Here is a 22,294-nt window from a genome sequence, read left to right as displayed (position 1 = left end):
ACGGGCGGGGAATCATCCAGCGATTCACGAATTAAATACGCGTCCGGATGGATGCATGTGATGTGAAACTAGTTTGCGCAGCATGGCTTCCGCGGCCGCTGTTGGTGAATTTGATGAGTAACGTGGCTCATAAATGTGCAACACCGCCGGTATCAGTCCCCCAACGTGGAGGACCATGACTTCCTACTGTTGTCACATTGGTATCGATTTTAAAGAAGCAATCCAAAAAACGACAACGGGGTCGTTATAAAAAAAAAAAAAAGAAAGAAAGAAATTATATACGGTATCTTATCTTTCTGCTTAAATCTTTCGGTCTTTTTTTTTTTTTTTTTTTTTTGATAAAAAGAAAATTTTCGTCGAAAAAAAATAGCCAATTTACAATCACCACATTACACAGTCTGTTTACAAAATACATAAGCCAAACAAACAATAACTATGCAAAACAAATATAAAATAAGCTGTCCAAAAGATACTGCAAAAAGTGAAATTTGTGTTAAGAAAATCGTTTGAGTAACAACCGCAGAAGATGAAGCCCCGTACTGTATGAAATCTGTAACTGTTAAGTATTTCAGGAACTTGCTCATCATGACTGCAACTATAGGTAAAATCTGATTTTGAGAGTAAGCAGAAGTTTGACACCAAATATGTAGTGAAACCTTATTAATGTAGGCGCATCGAGGGGACGTAATCCAACAGTTGTAGTAGAATTTAAGCACAGAAATACTGGTATGAAAATCCATATCTGACATCCAAGCAAAACCATTTAAAGGCCAATATATGCAACCCAAAATCCCACAATAATAGATCAAAAAAATAGGTGGTTACACCGTGTGCTGAGGTCTGAGATGAATATAAGGAGCATTCTTTGGAAGATGAAGAAGGCAGCAAACAGAAAACCTAAGTTTAGAAGACCAGCAAACAAATATATAAATCTAGATACAGTTCTCATCGGAAAGCTCATCATCTGAGGTAAGAGTAATAAGCATAATGCCTTGGACAAGATATGCAAACAGCAAACTCATCGTCTGGGAACAACACGAGTGACATGATATATTGGGAAGATATTAAGTAAGAGGAAGCAAATATGAAAGTATAGCTTCCATCAGAGAAATCGTCATCTGGGAGTAAATCAAGATCCATAAGGCCTTAAATAGGCATAGTATAATAGTAGGCAAAGAATTCACCACAGACCTCATCAGGTAGAACATCAACGGGGAGCAAAAAGTAATGAAAGCAAAACAAACCAGCCAATATGTACGATCTAATGGCTGAAGTAGACCAGCTCCCATCAGCAACAACTAGATTGAAAACATCATATGGGAGAAAAAAATAACCCCTGTCAAAATCCAAGAACATAATAGAGGAAAAAACAAATATAGCCGTACTAATCCCATCAGCACACACATCATCGGAGGTTAAATCTGCCATCTGCAGCATATAGGTAGAAAAAATAAAAAATATCGATTGAAACATAAAAACAGCCCCAATCATCCCATCAGCATACACATCAGCTGGAAAGAAAACAGTACTAAATGCCTCCCTAGGCTCATCAATTTGAAGCTGATCATGCTGAATAATCCGAGCAAATAAAGAAGGCAAAAGATCCCCCATAGAAAAGGAATGGTCATCAAGAAGAGTCTGTTTAGACAACCAATCTGTTGTTTGATTTTACTTTTCAATAGATGTGGTTAAAAGTGTAATCCGAAAATAAATTAAAAGTAGTGATAATATCTTTATAGTAAGATAGGTTAACAACAGTATCAAAGAACTATTCAAAAAGTCAATGAATAACTGTAAGAGAATCTTCAGAAATATATAATATTTGATTGTTAAAAATATGAGCAGCCGTAGTGAGCCCATACCAAACAGCTAATAATTCAGCAATGGGAACAGAACAGGGATTAATCCTGCACCCCTGAGTTAAAAGAATATTATCGTATGCATCTGTATTAATAAATGCAATTCTAGCAACTTTTAGTTGGACAACGACATTAAAAGTAAGCATCAATTGTCCAAAGGGAGGAGGCACCCAAGAAAGAGAGAGTGAGTTGTAGAAATAGGCCGTGGCACATGAGAGGTACCCCAGGTCTTTGGATGCAAATTAAAATTAGATGCAGCCAGATCAGCCATATAGCAATTAAATTAACGAATTAAGTACTGAGGTGCAGTATTATGATTTTAAAAAATTCTAATATTATGAGCGTTCCACAAGAGCCAAGCCATGATACTCAGCATTGCCTTGGTCCTCTTCTCTACCTGAGCCTGATTAAGTAAATGTAGCAGGACTGGCAAAGAATGAGGACAAACTAAAAGTTGTGTACTCATAATGAGACTATGCCAGCATTGCTGAGTAAAGTGACAAATGACTAAGACATGCTCCAGGTCTTCAACTATTCTACTGCATAAGTCACAGCAGAGTAAGGAATTAGAAAGAATTCCTTTCTGATGAAGATTAAATTTACATGGAAGACCATTCCAGATAAGTTTTCATATAAAATATTTAACTCTCATTGGAACATGTAGATGCCAGATCTATCTATAGGACTGCTGATTGAAAGATGATTTATCAGACATAAGAACCAAGATAAGGTCTGAAGACGAGATTTTATTGGTGTTTGAGGTAGCCCAGCAAAGGGTATCAGGCCAAGGATGCTGAGGTAAAAGAATTCTTTGAATAACATTTATAAGATCTTGTCCCAAGCAAAGATCAAGAGCTTGAACGTCCCATTCTCGATCAGCTAATAAAGCTAGCCACCATAGTAGAAGACAAATTGTTATTAACATTTATATAAGTTGGCAGCTGAGATAAAGGCACATTAGAGATCCAAGGATCTAAAAAAGCATGAATAGAAGTGCCCGAACCCACCATCCAGAGCAAGTGATGCTGGAAATATATTCCGGCTTTGTAAATTTTGTTCCAGATGAAAGAAATTTTACAAGATTTATTATATGCAAGCCAAGTGCCTTTAAATTTATACTTAGCAATAACAAGCTGAGCCCATAGAGATGTAGGATGAAGCATTAGATTAATAGCAAGTTTACTGAGAAGAGCCTGCTGCTTGAGTCTCAAAAGTGCAACCCAAGACCATTATATTTCTTTGATTTGCAAATCTTGGTCCATGAGAGCAAATAAAGGCCTTTCCTATCAGCAGAGTGACCCCACAAGAAAGCACGGAATTCTTTTTCAAGATGATTAAGAACAGAAAGTAGCACATGAACTGAAGACATAGAATAAAATAGAATAGAAGATAAAATGGAAATGAGTAGAGTGGCTCTACCAGCAAATGAAAGATGTTTCCATTTCCATGCATCAATCTTTTGCTCCAACTGGGCAATGAGATTGGTAAAATCATTGTAGGATAAGGGAGTAGCTGATAAAGGAATGCTCAGATACTTCCACAGTGTACGAGTATGACGAATACACAATATGTGCAGGATTTGATGCTTTGTAGAGGACTGAATTTTAGGATTAAAATAAATTTGAGACTTAGCATAATTAATTGCTTGACCTGTAATAGTACAATAGGCTTCTAAGATAGATTTTATGAGAATAGCATTACGAACCTAAACTCTAGCAACTAAAAGGCAGTCATTAGCATAAAAAATATGCGAGATAGCTGGCCCAGAAAGTGTTGACTGATAGGCTTTAAGTAGATTGAGCTGAATAGCACCATTCAAATAAGTGGTAAGTAGCTTAGAGCCAAAAATAAATAAATAAAAAGATAGAGGATATCCTTGCCGAAGATCATAAGTTATAAAAAATCAATCAATTGGTGAGCCATTAACAGGTAGTGCAAACTTAGGATGAGAAACACAAGCCAATATCCAAGAAATAAATTTGTGAAGAAAGTTGAAAGCTATGAGAAGCTTTTGCAAATAATCCTATTGAAATCTGTCAAAGGCCTCCTCCATGTCAATTTTCATCAACATTAAATTGCGGGTAGGAGGCACAATATGCAAAGAATGCATTAACTCCTGGCCAAGAAGGATATTATCAAATATATTACGATCAGAAACAAAAGCAGCTTGTGAAGGAGATACAAGTGAGAAAATAATCTTGGATATTCTCCTAATTAGAATTTTAGCAGCAATTTTATAGATAGTATTAGTAAGACTGATGGGACTAAAATGCTATGCTACAAAAGGATTAGGTACTTAAGGAATGAGTGCAATATAGGTCTATTTCCAAGAAGTCGGCATATGAGATTTTTGAAAGAAGTACTTAATAGCAGCAACTACATCTGGCTTAAGGAGGTCACAAAAAGTCTGAAAGAAAAAAGACTGAAATCCATCCGGATGAGAAGCTTTGTCAGGGTGCAAAGAGAAAATAGCCTCTTCAATTTCTTCAACTGTAAAATCATAGATTAAAGCTTGATTTTGCTCATTAGAAAGCCTATTAGGCATCTGAGGAAGGTCAATATCAGGGGACTGCCACATATTGTTCCATCGACAAAAAAAGTGCTCCTGAAAGATAGTACATATGCCTTCTTTGGAATGCACCAGAATACCATCGTCCAATTGCAATCGAAAAATTCTATTATGCCGACGTAGAAGAGTTGATCGATAAAAAAAATGGGTGTTAGCGTCCCCCTCAGCTAACCATTGAGACCTTGACTTTTGCCTCCAAGAAACTTCTGGCATGCAAAGATTTTTGTGATAAGCACGCAAAGAAGATAGCAATAACATATGCTGATCATGAGGCAAAGGATCATATTGGGCTTTCTTCTCTTGGAGAGAGAGAAGATGAGAATAGAGGTTATCGACAGCGTGAAAAATGTTACCAATCCACTTTTTTTTCTAGTGCATGACTTTCTTACAAACATTATCAAGCAAAATATTGAGCTTATCAGTGAGAGGGCCATGAAAATCAATAGACCAAGCAGAGACTATAGTGCCTTTAAGATCATCACACATCAACCAAAATTTCTCAAATCTGAAAGGAGGGCGATGCCTCTTGGTGACTGAGGCAAAAGTGAGAAGAAGAGGACAATGATCCAAAACAAAACATGCCAGATGCATGACTTGAGATTTAGGAAACTGATCGAGCCAACCAGCAGATGCAAAGGCAAGATCCAACCTCTTCCAGACCTTGGCTAATCCTGTTTGATTGTTACACCAAGTATATTTGGACTCATGAAAGTCAAGATCAATCAGCCCAATATTTTAAATGAAAGATTTATATTCAATAATAGAACAATCAACTTTAAATCTTCGCCCTCCTCTCTTATCCTCTACTGAGAGAATAACATTAAAATCCCTTACTAACAGCAAAGACAACTAAATAGCTTGGCAAACAAGATCCTAGAGTTTATGCCATTGAACAGCACAATTACTAGCATAAGCAATAGCAAGAAGCCAAGAGAGACTTTGCAATGGAGTAATGATCCCAAAACAAACTTGACGATCAGTACGCAAAAAGGTAACTTGATCCAATGATTTATGCCAAAAAATCATGATACCACCTAAAAGACCAACTGAAGGAACTATATAGTGGTCCCATTGAGGGCCCATAAGCCTTTGAAGACGAGAAGAATCAGAAATGTGAGTTTCAATAAAAGCACATAATATTCAGTCATGTTCTTTATCAAGCCATCTCTCCATAAAATCTTCCTTCTTTTTTCAAGTTATTTTTCTCCTTCCAAATCCATCTCTTTTTAGGATCTTTACACTTAAGAATTCATACAATCTAAAGAATAATATCTACATAATTTTTTTGTTAGACAAACTAGAAAATTATGTACTGATATTTATGAACATCATATTCTGTAATTTACTTAGAGATATATATGGATTTGTTGGATGATAAGTTTATTTGATATGTATCATCCAATCATATAGTATAGAATAGTAAAATATATATTCTAAAAATTATATATTAATTTATTTATAGATGTGTATGGGATTACTATCAGATGTGTATGAAAATCCTTATAGTATGTATTAAGAAATTAATGAGTATATATTACATAGCTATATAGTGTGCTTTGATGAACATAATATTATGAAAACTATATATTAATTTGTTTAGAGATGTATATTAAGTTGTTAGATGGCTAATTTATTAGGTGTATATCATCTGGCTGTTAGAGATGGCAATGAGTTAGGATATAGATCGACCAATATCTGTATCCATCTCGCAATTAAAAATCCTATACTTATATCCATCTCAGGTCGGATAAAGTCGAGTCGAATAGATAAAAAAGATTAGGTCGAATCGGATCGAATCAAGTTAGAAATATATAAATATTATAAAATAATTATAATTTTAAAAAGAAGATATATATTAAAGTTATATTGGATTAGATTTAAAGCGAGATATATCGAAATTGACTCTAAGTTTTAATCGGATCGGGTAAAATTAATTCTATTTAAATCGGATCACATCAAATATCGATGGAGTTGGTTAAAATTATCATCTCTATGATACAGTTTATTTCGATTTTTTTTCATTGTGGAACGGTGATTCTGTTAATAGAAAAACATTTTGATATATAATTTAAAAAAATATATATAGTAAGATAGAAAGCCTGTTCCGTTTCCTCCCTTCTCGAATGACTTTTGTTCCGACGAAACGGGTGTGCATTCAGTGGAGAGAGTCAATGCCGTAGCCACTCTCTAGACCTTCATTAAGAGGAGGACGCTGAAGGTAATGTCCCTTCCCGTTTTGAGGTGGAATTACTGCGTCGGATGGTCCGGATTCAAGGCCTCCCAGAGTGTATTAAAGGAACAATATGGCAGCTCCCGCTCACATAGTCACATGGTTCGTCCGACGTTCCCTTCCCCCGCCGGTGCACATTAATTCTTCCCCCCGCCCCTACCACCACCCCACCTGTCTTTCCTGTTTCCAACCAAACAGCTATCAGTCCCCCACCCAAAGATCACTTCCCTCCTTCCCAACTTCTTTCCTTCTTTATCTTAAAAGGATCCCCGTCGTACTTGGAAGTGGGCTTTCTCACGCTCCCTTGGTTGGTGGTGTTCAGAGATGGGCATCTTCTCGCTTGTGACGGGGTGGCCGGGGTCCAGCGGGTTCGGATCCGCTTCCACTGCGGAGCAGGTTGCCGAGGGGATCGACGCCGGCAATCTCACTGCCATCATCACCGGTCTCTTCTCTCTTCTCTCTTCTCTTTTTCTGTTTTCGAAAACTTTCTCTCGTGAAATTATTGAATTTTTTTTTAAAAAAAAAATTCTAATTCCCTGTTGAACCTTTGGTCTCTTTTAGTGTTCTTCTTTTAAATTTGTCCTTTCGTCGTTTATTACGTTCCTTGAGAGCGTGAGCCCTTGCACATTAGATTATAGTGAGAGTTCTGGTTTCCTCATATGGGTTCTTTCTTGGTTCGGCGGTCGCTCCATGGGCTACTTTCTTAGTCCGGGTGTTCCATTTCGTTCCCAAAAAAAAAAAAAATGAGATTATAGAGAGCCAGTCGCTTTCATTAAGAAAACCAAAGAATAAATGAATGGCGGTGTGGGCAATTTTTAGTATTGATAAAGCGATGAGGTTCCATAGTAGTGTTTATTGTCCTTCGGGGAGGGATAGTTCTTGTTATTTTGCTGTCTTTTCTTTTCCCAGAACTTCGTTGCTGCTTTTGGTGACTCCACTTTTTAAAACGCCTCTTACGGGGTTTATGTGGGCTATGATGTATCTGTTTTCGATCGTCAAGTTTCATTCACTTTTATCTTCCTAGTATTTGCGGGTTGGTGGATTAAAAATGAATGTAAATAGATTTCTGCTGTCCTTTTTTTTCCTCCCTTCCTTTTTCTTGTCATCACCGTCTGGCAGGTGGGAAGAAGCATGCCTCCCGAATTTTAAACCGACGTCAGCTCAGCACTACAATTGGGTCACTCAGCATGGACTCGCTTCTTTTACGGCCTGAGGCCACGTGATTCGAAACTTTATAGCTGTCTCATTTTGAAAAATTTTTTATACACCGTTGGTGGTGTAGAATCTGATCGTGGAGTATACTATATTATTTTATTAATCCACATAATTATTATTTTTTAATATATATTTAATATTTATATTTTTTTAAAATTAAATTATAAAAATATTTTATTTTTCAAAAAAATTATGACATCCCATATTGATATTATGGTATCCTACATTGAAATTATGATTTTCTATATAAAATATCATAATTTTTTCACAGGATGTCATAAAAAGAGAAGGTTATTTTCATCAATAATTTTTCAATAACAAAAATATCCATCTCTCTTTATGACATTCTGTGAAAAAATTATGACATCTTATGCAGAAAGTCATAATTTCAATGCAGAATACCATAATATTGGCATAGGATGTCATAATCTTTTCGAAAGAAAAAAAGTATTTTCGTCATTCAAAATTTTAAACGAAAAAAAATTAAATTGCGGGTATTAAATGGACATTAAATGTATATTGAAAAATAATGGCTACGTGATCCAATTGGATGAAGCGGTGTGCTCTACGTCCGATTTTCTACACCACAGGCGGTGTACAAAGTATTTCTCATCTGATTCTTACCAATAATCATGAAGGCCTCCGTTGGTTGTTGTCGCTGGATTTCCAACAGGAAGGGTTTACGGATTATGAAGCATTTTAGACCTGCTTATTGCTCGAATTGGTTGGCTCAACGAGCCTCTTGCGGAAATGTGTTTGGCCGCTTGATCAGTTACTTTGGTTGCTTGCCCACCAAATATTGCTCTTTTTGGTTCGTTTTAGTGATTATAAAATGACAGTGGTATTTATTGTTTCTGAGTATCTCGCTTAGCACATGCAAATAAAAAAAGGTATATGGTGTTAGCCAGCACTCGGATGAATTACAATTTCATCAGGAAATGTCTTCTTAGGAATTATTATTGTCGTTATTCTTTCTTTCTTGCAACATTTCATTACTTCTTTTGGCACCTTCATATTTTCAACGAGCCATGTTTCCGGATTCTACCTTGAGATTTAGAATCATTTGATGTGCTTGCTTTGGATCTGCGAGTTTCTTCACACTTCATCCCTTACTTTGGTGCCACCACTTAACTGATGGTGAAATATTTTGCACTGATCTGTGTTTGACATTTCAGTAATCGTGGTCTGCCAACTTCTCACTTTACTTTTTCTTTATCATCATTAAGGCCTCCACCGGTTGCATGCGCAGTGTTCCCTAACAAAAAGAGTGGTCAGGTCCATCAGACATTTAAGATTTGCTTGTTGATCGAATTGGTTGAGCAAGGAGCCTGTTGCAGTGATTTTAAGAATTACGTTTTGTTAGTTGCACTTCTTGGCCCAGCAAATAATTGCTTTTTTATTGTTGATGTGAATAATTATTAGATATTGGTAGGACTTTGTAGTTTCTGAATAACTTCTCGAATGCTAGACCATCAAATCTCAAGTTATGGCAAATGGTCAGATGAATGATTGTAGTTTTATCATGACCGTGCTAATTGTTGGAGGCAGCATTATACACTTCTCTGTCCTATATGCCACCAGTCTACAATTTGGTGCCAGCTATCCTGTGCTTGTATGGGGAAATGTATTTTCTGGGTGATGGTTTAAGCGAACAAGTCTCAAGGCAACATATTTTAACACCTGTTAATACTAATATATAGTAATCATATGCCTTACTGTTAGATCACAGGTTTTCTATGATCGTTTATGCTGATATTGTATATCTGTATTTCTATGTGATCCAGGAGGAGCAAGTGGGATTGGCGCAGAGACTGCGAGAGTCTTCGCACTTCGGGGAGCCCATGTCATCATTGCTGCAAGGAACATGGAGGCTGCAAATGATACGAAGCAGTTTATCCTCAAAAGTAATCCCGCAGCTAGGGTGGACACTTTGAAGCTGGATCTTAGCTCATTAAAGTCCGTGCGATCATTTGCAGATAAATTCATATCTATGGATCTTCCTCTTAACATCTTAATGTAATGCCTATTGTTCTTATCATATGAAGGGTGTTTCCTTCCTCTGAATTAGATCATTTAACTGTGTATTTCATAATTATTAGATGTGACAATTTGTTTCTGAATGTTAAAGATTCATGATGCTCTTTTTAGGATCTGTATTGAACTAAATTTGATGGTCTCTTTATTCTATATTTCAGAAACAATGCAGGTATTATGTTCTGTCCATACCAACTATCAGAGGATGGAATAGAGATGCAATTTGCCACCAATCATCTTGGTAATCATGCATTTCCTAGATCTGGTTCCGTGATATCTACTTTCAGTAAAACTTAGCAACTAAACTTTGAGGAATAGTCATCTGCTTATCTTTTTTAATGCATCTTTACAATTTTGTGGAGATTGAAAATTTTCCTTGCATCATCTAATGTGCAAACTTACAGTTATATCTCCTTCAATGCTTAATGTTTGTTGGATCTGTCAATTTATTTCCATCAGGTCACTTTTTGTTGACCAACCTCCTTCTTGAGAAGATGAAAAGCACGGCAAGGAAGATGGGGATTGAGGGTCGCATTGTAAATCTGTCATCTATTGCGCACCTTCATTCATATGATGAAGGAATACGGTTCGATAATCTTAGTGACACAGATGGGTATGTCAGTGCTTAAACAGTTAATTGTAGTATATGCCCCTCTAAATCTATATGTATTTAGCACTACGTGAGGAATCATATTGATAAGTATCTTGGACAACTAGCATATATCTGATGGAAAACAATAGTTTAAAGTTTATCCACCTAAATTTGCGGCTTATTCCCTGTGTTATCAGATACTCTGATAAAAAAGCTTATGGGCAATCAAAATTGGCAAACATATTGCACGCTAATGAGCTATCAAGACGCTTGCAGGTACTAATGCTTCTCATCACAGTAATATATACTCTTCTTTCTTTACGTTTCAATCAACGTTTGCGGTGCATTTCCTCTTTTTCAATACAGTGTGTTCATGTTTATATGAAGAAATGCATGATAAAGAAATGACATAAACTGCCTTCCCATCGTGGCATGAGATTCTGTTGTGCACTACAGAAGTAAAGTTTCATGATCCATATTTAGTTTCTTCTCTCACATAAGGTTTTCGATATCTATAATTTGCTTCTATATGTGATACTAGAGAAATGATCATCTAGGCATGCTAATCTTAAATGGTCCTGACACCAGTTCAAATGAGCACGCATGTTTGATTCTCTGAAGCAAGTCAATCATGTGACAGAAAGGTCATGTTCGGAAATTTGTGCTAATAGAGAACGACCATGCCTTGGATCTTCTTGCTGCACTACAGACTTGTCAATAGATGAGCAACTCAATTAGAAAGTGTAGTGAGATGCAGAGGCTGGTGAGCGGTTGTGTTGTAAATGTAGCACGCTTGTAATGTATTTACATGCAGGGAATGCTACTTAGTGCAGATTAGGCATGTTATACATTCCAGGGTGCTCTGTTTGACTTATATTTTCTCCATGTCAAGCAAAATTCTAGGCATTATCTGCTCATGATTTCACCATATATAGATATTTTATTGGCTGGTTGCCTTCATATATGGAATGCATATTCTGCCTTTTAATCTGCATCTCAGGTCTCCTGTAACATATATCTTGTTAGACTTCCATGAAGATGCCATACAAATTTCCACATCTTGCTTAACAGGAAGAAGGTGCAAATATTACTGTAAATTCTGTCCATCCGGGTTTGATCGTGACGGCTCTGTGGAGGCATTCTTTTCTTCTGATGAGTATGCTTATTAGTTCATCATATTTAAACCTTCGTAAAGTAGCAACTTGTTTAAGCATGAATAACCTTTATTTTTTTGCCTGAAACTGGTTGTTATCTTGCAGGGATTCTGAAACTATTCACTGGCATTTTTTGGAAGAATGTGCCACAGGTATGCAGCCAATTGTTCACCAGGCTAATGACAAAGAAAGTTCCTTTTCCATAACATCAGATTTAAATTGTAGATAAGTTCAAATTTGATCCACATTGTCCATAAGCTGGTTGTTTTGACCTGTTTTTTAAAAGATTATTCAAGATGGAAGTTGGATTTGTCGAGCGCTAAGTTTTGGTTTTTCTCATCTTTCGAAGTCAATCTCTTACCGAGAACAGTGCAGCCGCTGAACATGCAAATCCATAAATATCTGGAAATACAATATCTGAGTTGTTCTTAAGATCAACTCTAAGAAAAGCTTCTCATTTAGCATTAAGCACAGTAAATGTCGTATTCGTACATGCATATTAAAGATATCGTATCACTTATGGTACGTCCATGCCACTTACTCATCAAAATTTGGTTATGACTTTCATTTTTGTTGATGAAGTAGATTCTGAGTATTGGAATTTGCTTACTAAATTAAATATATGATGCAAGTTTTCAATTTTATAACCAACCCTTGTCAGAAAAGCTATATTTGATTGAGGCATTGTTCTATATCATTATCTGCTCTGAGTATTTCGGACATGACGTGCCGGCCAAGAGTTTTCCATGCATTGTGCCGTCAACAGTGGAGGTGGCCCCGCATTACCTTCGTCTGTATTAAAATATTCTTCAAAGGATTCCCATCCATTCGTTCAAATTAGAGAGAGAGAGCAAGAATACATAGGAGATAGCAAATAGGTTAAAATCATAGAGATGACAATATCTCACGAATCTAGACCACTGTGACCAAACATACGATGTAGAATTTGAAATGTTATTGAAATTTTGTATCAGTTCCGCAAATAGAAAATTTTATTGTTAACATTTAGTCTTAGATTTTTTTTTTTTTTTTGATTTCGTTAGGAAGGTGAATGGCAGCATTATGTATGCTAACCTGAATGGTGCATCTTTGCAGGGAGCAGCTACTACATGCTATGTTGCATTGCATCCGAGTATCAAGGGTGTGACAGGGAAGTATTTCTTTGATTGCAATGAGGAGAAGCCAGGAATGATGGCCAGAGAAGAAAACTTGGGCAAAAGGCTCTGGGACTTCAGTGAAAAGCTGATTAAATCAGCTCAGTAAGACCTAGTAAGATCAGAACCAAGAATCCGCAAGATCACAAGAATCTAGCACCACAGACATTATTCTCTCCCCTTTACCCTTTGTATGATGGGTGCCTCTTTAAAAAATTTGTTGTAGTTCCTGGGGCTCTGCACGTTAGCGCAAACTTTTGGTGCAGCATTCGTTTTCGTCGCCGAACTTTAGTTCATCCGCACACTACCGCTGATTCTCTGGAACCAGAATTTGCAATACTTCGAAATGACCGGTTTTGGGTTTAGATTATGATTCACTGTTGCCTTTGAGGCATTAACTAATCAGGCACCATCGTTTATATATGTGAAACTCATTGTTGATGCCCTTTTTTGGGGGGTAAATGAGATAAAATTAAACCAATTTAAAATGCATAAATTCATTCATAAGAATCGAGGAAACAAAAAAAAATCGAGGAAAATTGGTTGTGAAATCTTATGACGAATTTCTTGTGTGATTACTAGATAGGCTGTATCCAATCAACTGCCCTATTAAGTCTTCTCTTGTATATAAAGGCTAGTCAAGAACTTTGTTTCTATAACTTAAAAGCCAAAGCTTTCGCGGCTATACGATGGCCGCCTCATTTTATATTTCAAAAGAGAATTATGAATTGGTACAACTGGAACTGTTTCCTCATACGGTTCAGTTGAATAAAAAGGGCAAAAAAAAAAAAAAAAAAAATATGAATAAAAGATTATAAACAGTGCAATCAATTCCTGTATATGTAGGAAATTTTCTAGGGTAAATCCTAACTTAAAAAAACATGAAATGTTGGAGTCTACGTATCTAAACAGATCAGAACATAATCTAATAAATCAACGAAAATTGAATTTTCTCATTTCTTCTCTAAGCAAAGAATTCAAACTACAAAAACAAAAAAGGAAAGGGGGGGACGCATGAACGAACCAAGAATATAGCTTTCAGCGATACGTGACCAAGAATAAACATCATGCGTAACGATCTCGAATCTCCTGCTTTGAATTTGATGGTAAACCCTTCTTCAAATGTCAAGACTCTCCAAAGAATATTGATACTTCACTGTCTGATCGACGTCGAATGCTATAGCCCTCGCATGAATCAAAAATTGTCAGGGGATGAAACAGAGATGCAACTCTTTAATATGGAGTTGATGAGATTGAAAAGTCAAAGCATCTCATGAATCAGAAATTATCTATGAAGTTACTAAGTAGTCACAAGCATAAGACAGTATCATTTGTTTCCAGATAAAAAGCAGAGATTCATATGGCATGCAAAAGAACAAAGCAAGACATCCTGGCTTCATGCTGAAAATAAAACAAAGCTTCCCCCTTCGACACTTAGTAAGGATGCGCAAAAAGCAGAAACATTGCATGCTGAAAATATAACTAGGTTTCAATTTATAGAAACTATGATTTCAGTCAAATCTATTTTTTTTTACAATAGCTCCTGAGTACATAAATGACAATGCCGCATCATCTGTTGACATGAGGATTTGTGCTCAGTCCCAAACCAAATTCGCACAAAAGAGAATATCAAAATCTGCTACACATTGAAGGAATAAAAAGTAATTCTCTACGTGAATTGTTCCCATTGTCAGATCATTCAGCTAGGAAATAAAGCAATGATATAGTGCAACCACCAGAAAAGGTCATGTCATAACAGGGTAACAGGACAATCTTTATTGAAACTATCTATTAAACCTTCCGTCATCCCCATTTTCTCAACAGAAAAGCAATGGAGGAAAGGACTGTATTGTCGCGGTGGAGAAGAGATAGGAGAACCGACATGAACCCTCTGCATGTCCTAGAGCCTTGGCAATCTGAAAAACTGCATGTGATCCTTGTTATAACTGTAAGCAAGCACTCTGTTTTAACAAAAAAGGTATGATCACTCAAGAAACTAAACGGGAACCTAGAGAAAGCGAACACACTGCAGAATGGCACATATCCAGCATAAATAGTGAGACAAGTAAATTAGATCTACACTGTCTACACTGTATATCAACAAGCACGCCTGCCACTTTACCCTAAGAAACAAGTACGCATTTAAATAACATATTTTGTTATGCATACCAACGTAATCCAGAACTGCATTAAAAATAGACCGACCCCAAACGACTGACACCCATAAAATAAAATAAAATAAGAATTAAAAAAAAAATCTTTTCTTATATAGGGGCAAGCCCGATACCCTTAAAATCCCATCCAAGTATAAACAATACGAGGTGTTGGGTATAAAATATCCCCAGCCGAAGTTCGTGACAGGAATGACCCTTCGGAGATTCTACCGACTTCCGACCTTCGGCGACATCTCTCCGAACCTCTCTGGCAGCCGAGCCTCCGCAACACTCCCAAGTTTTGCCGACGGATAAGCCCCCACCAGCGTCGACCGAATTCTTCGCGACGGACGGACTCCACCCAAGTTTCCACGATGATCGACCACCTTCTAGACCTCGTCCGGACTCCTACGGGAGCCGGACTTCGTCCCCGACTTCAACTGCAGGTAGACTTCGTCCGGACTTCTACGGGAGCCGGACTTCGTCCCCGACTTCAATTGCAGGTAGACTTCGTCTGGACTCCTACGGGAACCGACCTTCGCCTCCGACTTCAATTGCAAGTAGACTTCGCCCGGACTCCTACGGGAGCCGGACCTCGTCCCCGACTCCGGCTGCAGAAAGACTTCGTCTGGACTCCTACGGGAACCGGACTTCGCCCCCGACTTCAATTGCAGGTAGACTTCGTCCGGACTCCTACGAGAGTCGGACTTCGCCCCCGACTTCAATTGCAAGTAGACTTTGTCCGGACTCCCACGGAAGCCGGACTTCGTCCCCGACTCCGGCTGCAGGAAGACTTCGTCCGGACTCCTACGGGAGTCGGACTTCGTCCCCGACTTCAATTGCAGGTAGACTTCGCCCGGACTCCTACAGGAGCCGGACTTCATCCCCGACTCCGGCTGCAGGAAGACTTCGTCCGGACTCCTACGAGAGACGGACTTCGTCCCCGACTTCAATTGCAGGTAGACTTCTCCCGGACTCCTACGGGAGCCGGACTTCGTCCCCGACTTCAATTGCAGGTAGACTTCGTCCGGACTCCTACGGGAGCCGGACTTCGTCCCCGACTTCAATTGCAGGTAGACTTCGTCCGGACTCCTACGGGAGCCGGTCTTTGCCCCCGACTTCAATTGTAGATAGACTTCACCCGGACTCCTACGGGAGCCGGACCTCGTCCCCGACTCCGGCTGCAGGAAGACTTCGTCCGGACTCCTACGGGAGCCGGATCTCGTCCCCGACTCCGGCTGCAGGAAGACCTCGTCCGGACTCCTACGGGAGCCGGACTTCGCCCCCGACTTCAATTGCAGGTAGACTTCGTCCGGACTCCTACAGGAGCCGGACTTCGTCCCCGACTCCAGCTGCAGGAAGACTTCGTCCGGACTCTTACGGGAGTCGGACTTCGTCCCCGACTTCAATTGTAGGTAGACTTCGCCCGGACTCCTACGGGAGCCGGACTTCGCCCCCGACTTCAATTGCAGGTAGACTTCGTCCGGACTCCCACGGAAGCCGGACTTCGTCCCCAACTCCGGCTGCAGGAAGACTTCGTCCGGACTCCTACGGGAGTCGGACTTCGTCCTCGACTTCAATTGCAGGTAGACTTCGCCCGGACTCCTACAGAAGCCGGACTTCGTCCCCGACTTCAATTGCAGGTAGACTTCGCCCGGACTCCTACAGGAGCCGGACTTCGTCCCCGACTCCGGCTGCAGGAAGACTTCGTCCGGACTCCTACGGGAGCCGGACTTCGTCCCCGACTTCAATTGCAGGTAGACTTCGCCCGGACTTCTACGGGAGCCGGACTTCGCCCGGACTCCTACGGGAGCCGGACTTCGCCCCCGACTTCAATTGTAGGTAGACTTCGTCCGGACTCCCACGGAAGCCGGACTTCGTCCCCGACTCTGGCTGCAGGAAGACTTCGTCCGGACTCCTACGGGAGTCGGACTTCGTCTCCGACTTCAATTGCAAGTAGACTTCGCCCGGACTCCTACGGAAACCGGACTTCGCCCCCGACTTAAATTGCAGGTAGACTTCGTCCGGATTCCTATGGGAGCCGGACTTCGTCCGGACTCCTACGAGAGCCGGACTTCGCTCCCGACTTCAATTGCAGGTAGACTTCGTTCGGACTCCTACGGGAGCCAGCCTTCGCCCCCGACTTCAATTGCAGGTAGACTTCGTTCGGACTCCTACGAGAGCTGGCCTTCGCCCCCGACTTCAATTGCAAGTAGACTTCGTCCGGACTCCTACGGGAGTCGAACTTCGCCCCCGACTTCAATTGCAGGTAGACTTCGTCCGGACTCCTACAGGAGCTGAACTTCGCCCCCGACTTCAATTGCAGATAGACTTCGTCCGGACTCCTACGGAAGTCGGACTTCGTCCCCGACTTCAATTGCAGGTAGACTTCGCCCGGACTCCTACGGGAGCCGAATCTCGTCCCCGACTCCGGCTGCAAGAAGACTTCGTCCGGACTCCTACGGGAGCCGGACTTCATCCCCGACTCCGGCTGCAGGAGGACTTCGTTCGGACTCCTGCGGGAGCCGGACTTCGCCCCCGACTTCAATTGCAGGTAGACTTCGTCCGGACTCTTACGAAAGCCGGACTTCGTCCCCGACTTCGACTGCAGGAAGACTTCGTCCGGACTCCTACGAGAGCCGGACTCAAAGCTCCTATTGCAAGCGACCCACTCCGAGTTTCCGCTGCAAACGATCTACTTCAAATTTCTACCACGAGCGGTCCGTGCCGGATTCCCACCGTAAGCCTTCACCCAAGCTTCCATTATGGACGAATTCCTTTCGGATTTCTTTTGCAGACAGGCCTTGGCCGAAACTCCTCGACAAATGATCCCCATCCGGGCTTCTACGGAGACCAGACTCCAACCGAACTTCAGCCGACAGACCTGGACCCCCTGGCAGGCCGCAGTAACAGCCACGACTCTGCTCCACTTCCTGCAACAGATTCCGCGCGGCTCCATCACTCCCTGACAGGCCACAGTAATGGCCACGACTCTGCTCCACTTCCTGCGACGGATTCCACGTGGCTCCATCACTCCCTGACAGACCACAATAATGGCCATGATTCTGCTCCACTTCCTACGACGGATACCACGCGATTCCTCCACCCTCTGGCAAGTCGCGACAACGGACGCCGCTCCACTCCCCGCAACAGACTCCACGTGGCATGTTCCAGTGATGGCCACGATTCCACTCCACTACTCTTCGCAACAAACTCCTCCTGACCCTGAGCAGCTCACTGCCAGACGGTTACAAACATCGCTATCAGTCTGTTGCCCCCTCCGCCTATAAAAAAGGAACCCCAGATACGTTATTCTCTAAGCTCTAATTTCTATCCCAAAAACTCTGCTAAAATTTTCGTTCGAGCACTCCATTCTTGTTGAGGCAGAGAACTGACTTGAGCGTCGAAGGATCTTGCCGGAGCAACCCCAACTCCGGTTTAAACTTCTTTTGCAGGTCTCGGCGAAAACCGCGACTCCAGCTTCTCCGATGCAGGCGGATTTTTGCACCAACACAAAATATCCGAACAATGATGGAAACCCAACATACATATTTTTTTATCCTTAGTTCTACAAGCAAGCACCTTCCCAAGAATTACCCTTAACTCGCTCAAATGTATTCAATCAGATATTCGTCACAAACCCAACAAATCATCCTATGTCATGTTTTTATTAGCAATCATCAAAGTTGACTCCCATTGAAACAAATCACCGCTTGAAGGAGGTACCCAAAAGAGAAGCAAAGCATAACCAAAATATAAGTGCAGTCATAGCATGCCAGACATCTGCAAAGTGCTATGATCCATAGGCAGCAAGCCAGAAAGCATATCATTGTATGTAATTCATGATTGGCTTAGGAATCTGAATATAGTACAAAGGAATTATTTCAAAGGTTTATACTATGAAAGGGCTTAAACATGCCACATGAGAATTCTAAAAATTGGAAATCAGGGTTCAACTTGATGAATATACGTTATTCACATCCATCTACAGTTGAATATTTAAATGTGAAAGATATTTCGACAAGTAAAATCCTTAGGTGAAAAAAAAAAAATAACAATAATATCTGCAATAACAAAAAATATCGTCTGGAGTTGCCGATTACTTTCGCCTTTAAGCTATCGGCTATCTATCACACAACCATAAGCAGATTATTCCCCAACATCCCATCAGACATTGACATCCATCGATCTCTTAAGAAGAAAAGAGTAAAAAAATGTATCTGATATACATTGAGAAAAATTATGAATTAATAAGCATACTCACCTACCCAAACCAGAAAATACAAGATGCAAAGCCAAGATAAACAGAAGCTGGCATCATGATGTACCCATAAGGAAAGGCAACCTCAAATTGGAATGATGTGGATATACATTAAAGATGAATATTATCCTGAAAATAAGAGCAAGAATCAAGGAAAGAATTTCCACATAAATCAAGCATTGTGGTAAATGAGGAGAAAAATTGAGTTAACAACTTGCAAAACATAAAAAACAAATTGAGGCTGCTTCATGACTTTCTGACACTTAAATATATGATGGATAGCTGGTTAAAGAATAAATGTTCCATTGAACATCATCCATCAGTTGATTAATTAATTTATGTTGAGAAAAACTTAGCTTCTACCAAGACAATACATATTACCTAAAAATCCCTACTTCATGGGCTTACTTGTAACCTTATGCATAAAAAATAACAGCAATGGTGTACCAACACACCGACTTCCTGAAACTTGAATTAAGAAGGTAAAGTTCTTTATTGGTCTATTTCATACGGTTTCACTATATCACTTGCATACTTTTTATGCAAAACTGACAATAAGACCATTTTTTCTCGGTTCAAACCAACTGCCAACATAATACACATTATAGCTTCATGGATGTACAAACAAAGGTAGAGGCTACCGATATTAAATTAGTCTCAGCATACTTGAAAATTTCATATAACATTTAAGTCTATATTGCACCAATATCAGACCCTAGTAACAGAGGAGCATTGTCATCACATTGAATTTAAAGATCTGGCACATGAAGAGAGAAAATGTCAGCTCCCACAAGGACTATTATTCATATACCCAATAAATCATCTCAACTTTTCTATCCACACAGGCATTTTGTCTAAAAATATAAGAAAACGTTGGTGCACATCAAAATTAATATCAGTTAGATCAAATAAACAAAAGCATCAAGAACAAAGACCCTTACTGATTCCAGTTCTTCCACCATTCAAGAATCCATCCAGGGAGACAGAATAATGGACAAGCAATCAAGAATTGGAAACCAGCAGAATTTATCAGCACCACTTCAAACTGAACTTCCACCTATAACAGGAAGAGAAGTTCCCAAACTCTAGAAACAACATCAGATCGGAAAGTAAAATGAGGCAATTAACGAAATTTACGTTGAGTGAGAAAGAGAGAGAGAGAGACAGGTCTTACTCTCCTGTCCCTGGCAAAAATTCATTCGGTATGCGTAAAGATATCAAGACACATAAATTAAACAAATAAATCAGACGTTCAACAGGGAATATCAAAGAAGATCTAATCTTTAGATTTCCGAATCAGAGATAGGTATTTTACATCAGACTATCCAACTTCCAACAAAAATATCAAAATAAAAGATAACGAGAAAGAGATAAAGAGAAGGAGCAAACAAGCGTCCAAACACAACCCTAAATTTTCAGATCAGCTTCAGACAACACCCACAAACCAAATCCAAGATCATTCAAGAACTAGTGAACTTGGTGACGGCCTTGGTGCCCTCCGAGACGGCGTGCTTCGCAAGCTCGCCGGGGAGGACCAGGCGGACAGAGGTCTGAATCTCCCGGGAGGTAATGGTAGGCTTCTTGTTGTAGCGGGCAAGCCTGGACGCCTCCTGGGCGAGCTTCTCGAAGATGTCGTTGATGAAAGAGTTCATGATGCCCATGGCCTTGCTCGAGATCCCGATGTCCGGGTGGACCTGCTTCAGGACCTTAAAGATATAGATCTTATATGTCTCGCTGCTCTTCTTCGCCTTTTTCTTCTTCTTCTTGTCGCCGGCGGCCCCCTCCTTGGACGGCAGCCGCTTCTCGGCCTTGGGCTTCTTCTCGGCGGGGGCCTTCTCGGCGACCGACTTCTTCTCCTTCTCCTCCCCCGGCTTATCGGAGGCCGGCTTCTTCTCTGCGGGCTTCTTCTCGGCCTTGGGCGCCATCGGAATCAAGGTCGACGGGAGGGTTTATGCGCGAGAGAGGACAGGCGAGGAGACTGACCTTCACAGAAGGAACGGGGAAACCGGTTATCGGATGGAGAGAAGAAGGGTCGGTTCCTCATTTATGGATAGACGCGGTCGGTTCTGATTGGCTAAGGAGTAAGGGCTCGGATCGATGAGCTGGGCGTGATCTTATCCTTTGACTCCTTTCCAGAAATCGACGGCTTGTAACGGTCTGCAAAATATATTCTGGACACGCGTTTCGTTGTGATTGGACTGCTCTATTGGATTCGGATCGATGAGGTGGTTACGAGACGGAGGTCCCAATGGGGACACGGCTAGCCACTGTTTATGCAGGCATGCCATGGTGGCCATGGTACCTAAATTTTCAATGCTATTCTGAGAATATTCTACCACCGATTTTGAATTATTCGACAAAATATCATTATATCATTCAGTGTTTTAAAATTTTTAAATATTTTATTTGATTAAAAATTTTGAATAAAAATATAATTTCCAACTAATTATGATTAGATATTTTGAATCCAATCTTTATTAATTTTTTTTTATCTCACCAAATGATATGTCAATATTTTATAATTCCTCGCTACATTTGAATGAAAAACTTAACCCACCCGATCATAAAAAATAATATAATTATTTATTGTGACTCTAGCTCGCCATGCATGGTATTTTATTTGGACAATATTTGGAATATTTTATTAATAAAAAATAAATTTCTCATAAAACAAGAGAATTTTGATGAATTAATCTTTCTTTTCTAACTCATTTTTTAAATATTTATTTTTTAATAAATATAGATATAAAATATTTAGAAATAGAATAAAATAATTAATTTTATATATTAGTAATTAACTCTCTTTATATGTTTATACTAATATATATATATATATATATATATATATATATATATATATATATATATTATATATATATATATATATATATATATATATATATGCGCGCGAATGAATATGTACATACATATTCATTCGCGCACGCATATATTCATTCGCGCGTGCATATATATGTGTGTGTATGTATGTGTGTGTATATATATATATATGTGTACATATACATATATATATATATATATTGCCATAAAAATAGAAAATTTTTGGTAGTTTTTC

General features: G+C 39.7%; 2 protein-coding genes across 2 annotated transcripts; one reads left to right on the top strand and one right to left on the bottom strand.

Moving 5' to 3' along the window:
* The first annotated feature begins 6,863 nt into the window (after nt 1–6,863).
* LOC105056971 (short-chain dehydrogenase TIC 32 B, chloroplastic) lies at nt 6,864–13,170 on the top strand. Its single transcript, XM_010939373.4, has 8 exons — nt 6,864–7,100; nt 9,658–9,889; nt 10,069–10,148; nt 10,367–10,520; nt 10,697–10,775; nt 11,571–11,655; nt 11,759–11,805; nt 12,749–13,170. The coding sequence occupies exons 1-8, from the start codon at nt 6,983–6,985 to the stop codon at nt 12,914–12,916; spliced, it is 963 nt and encodes a 320-aa protein (XP_010937675.1). The 5' UTR covers nt 6,864–6,982; the 3' UTR covers nt 12,917–13,170.
* Nucleotides 13,171–20,486: 7,316 nt separating this feature from the next.
* LOC105056972 (histone H2B) lies at nt 20,487–21,245 on the bottom strand. The gene has a single exon (XM_010939374.4). It carries the CDS (start codon nt 21,144–21,146, stop codon nt 20,682–20,684), a length of 465 nt encoding a protein of 154 aa, XP_010937676.1. The 5' UTR covers nt 21,147–21,245; the 3' UTR covers nt 20,487–20,681.
* Nucleotides 21,246–22,294: the final 1,049 nt, after the last annotated feature.

This window comes from Elaeis guineensis, chromosome 14 (genome assembly GCF_000442705.2).
Source record: "Elaeis guineensis isolate ETL-2024a chromosome 14, EG11, whole genome shotgun sequence".
Lineage (NCBI taxonomy): Eukaryota > Viridiplantae > Streptophyta > Magnoliopsida > Arecales > Arecaceae > Elaeis > Elaeis guineensis.
Note: the sequence above shows the minus strand (reverse complement) of the source record. Positions and strands in the feature narration are given on the sequence as shown.

Excerpts from the sequence above, each read along its gene's own strand:
- LOC105056971 (XM_010939373.4), top strand. The coding sequence starts at position 6,983 with ATGGGCATCTTCTCGCTTGTGACGGGGTGGCCGGGGTCCAGCGGGTTC. Across the intron at positions 10,521-10,696 it reads AATCTTAGTGACACAGATGG|ATACTCTGATAAAAAAGCTT; the intron begins GTATGTCAGTGC and ends CTGTGTTATCAG. Across the intron at positions 10,776-11,570 it reads AGCTATCAAGACGCTTGCAG|GAAGAAGGTGCAAATATTAC; the intron begins GTACTAATGCTT and ends CTTGCTTAACAG.
- LOC105056972 (XM_010939374.4), bottom strand. The coding sequence starts at position 21,146 with ATGGCGCCCAAGGCCGAGAAGAAGCCCGCAGAGAAGAAGCCGGCCTCC.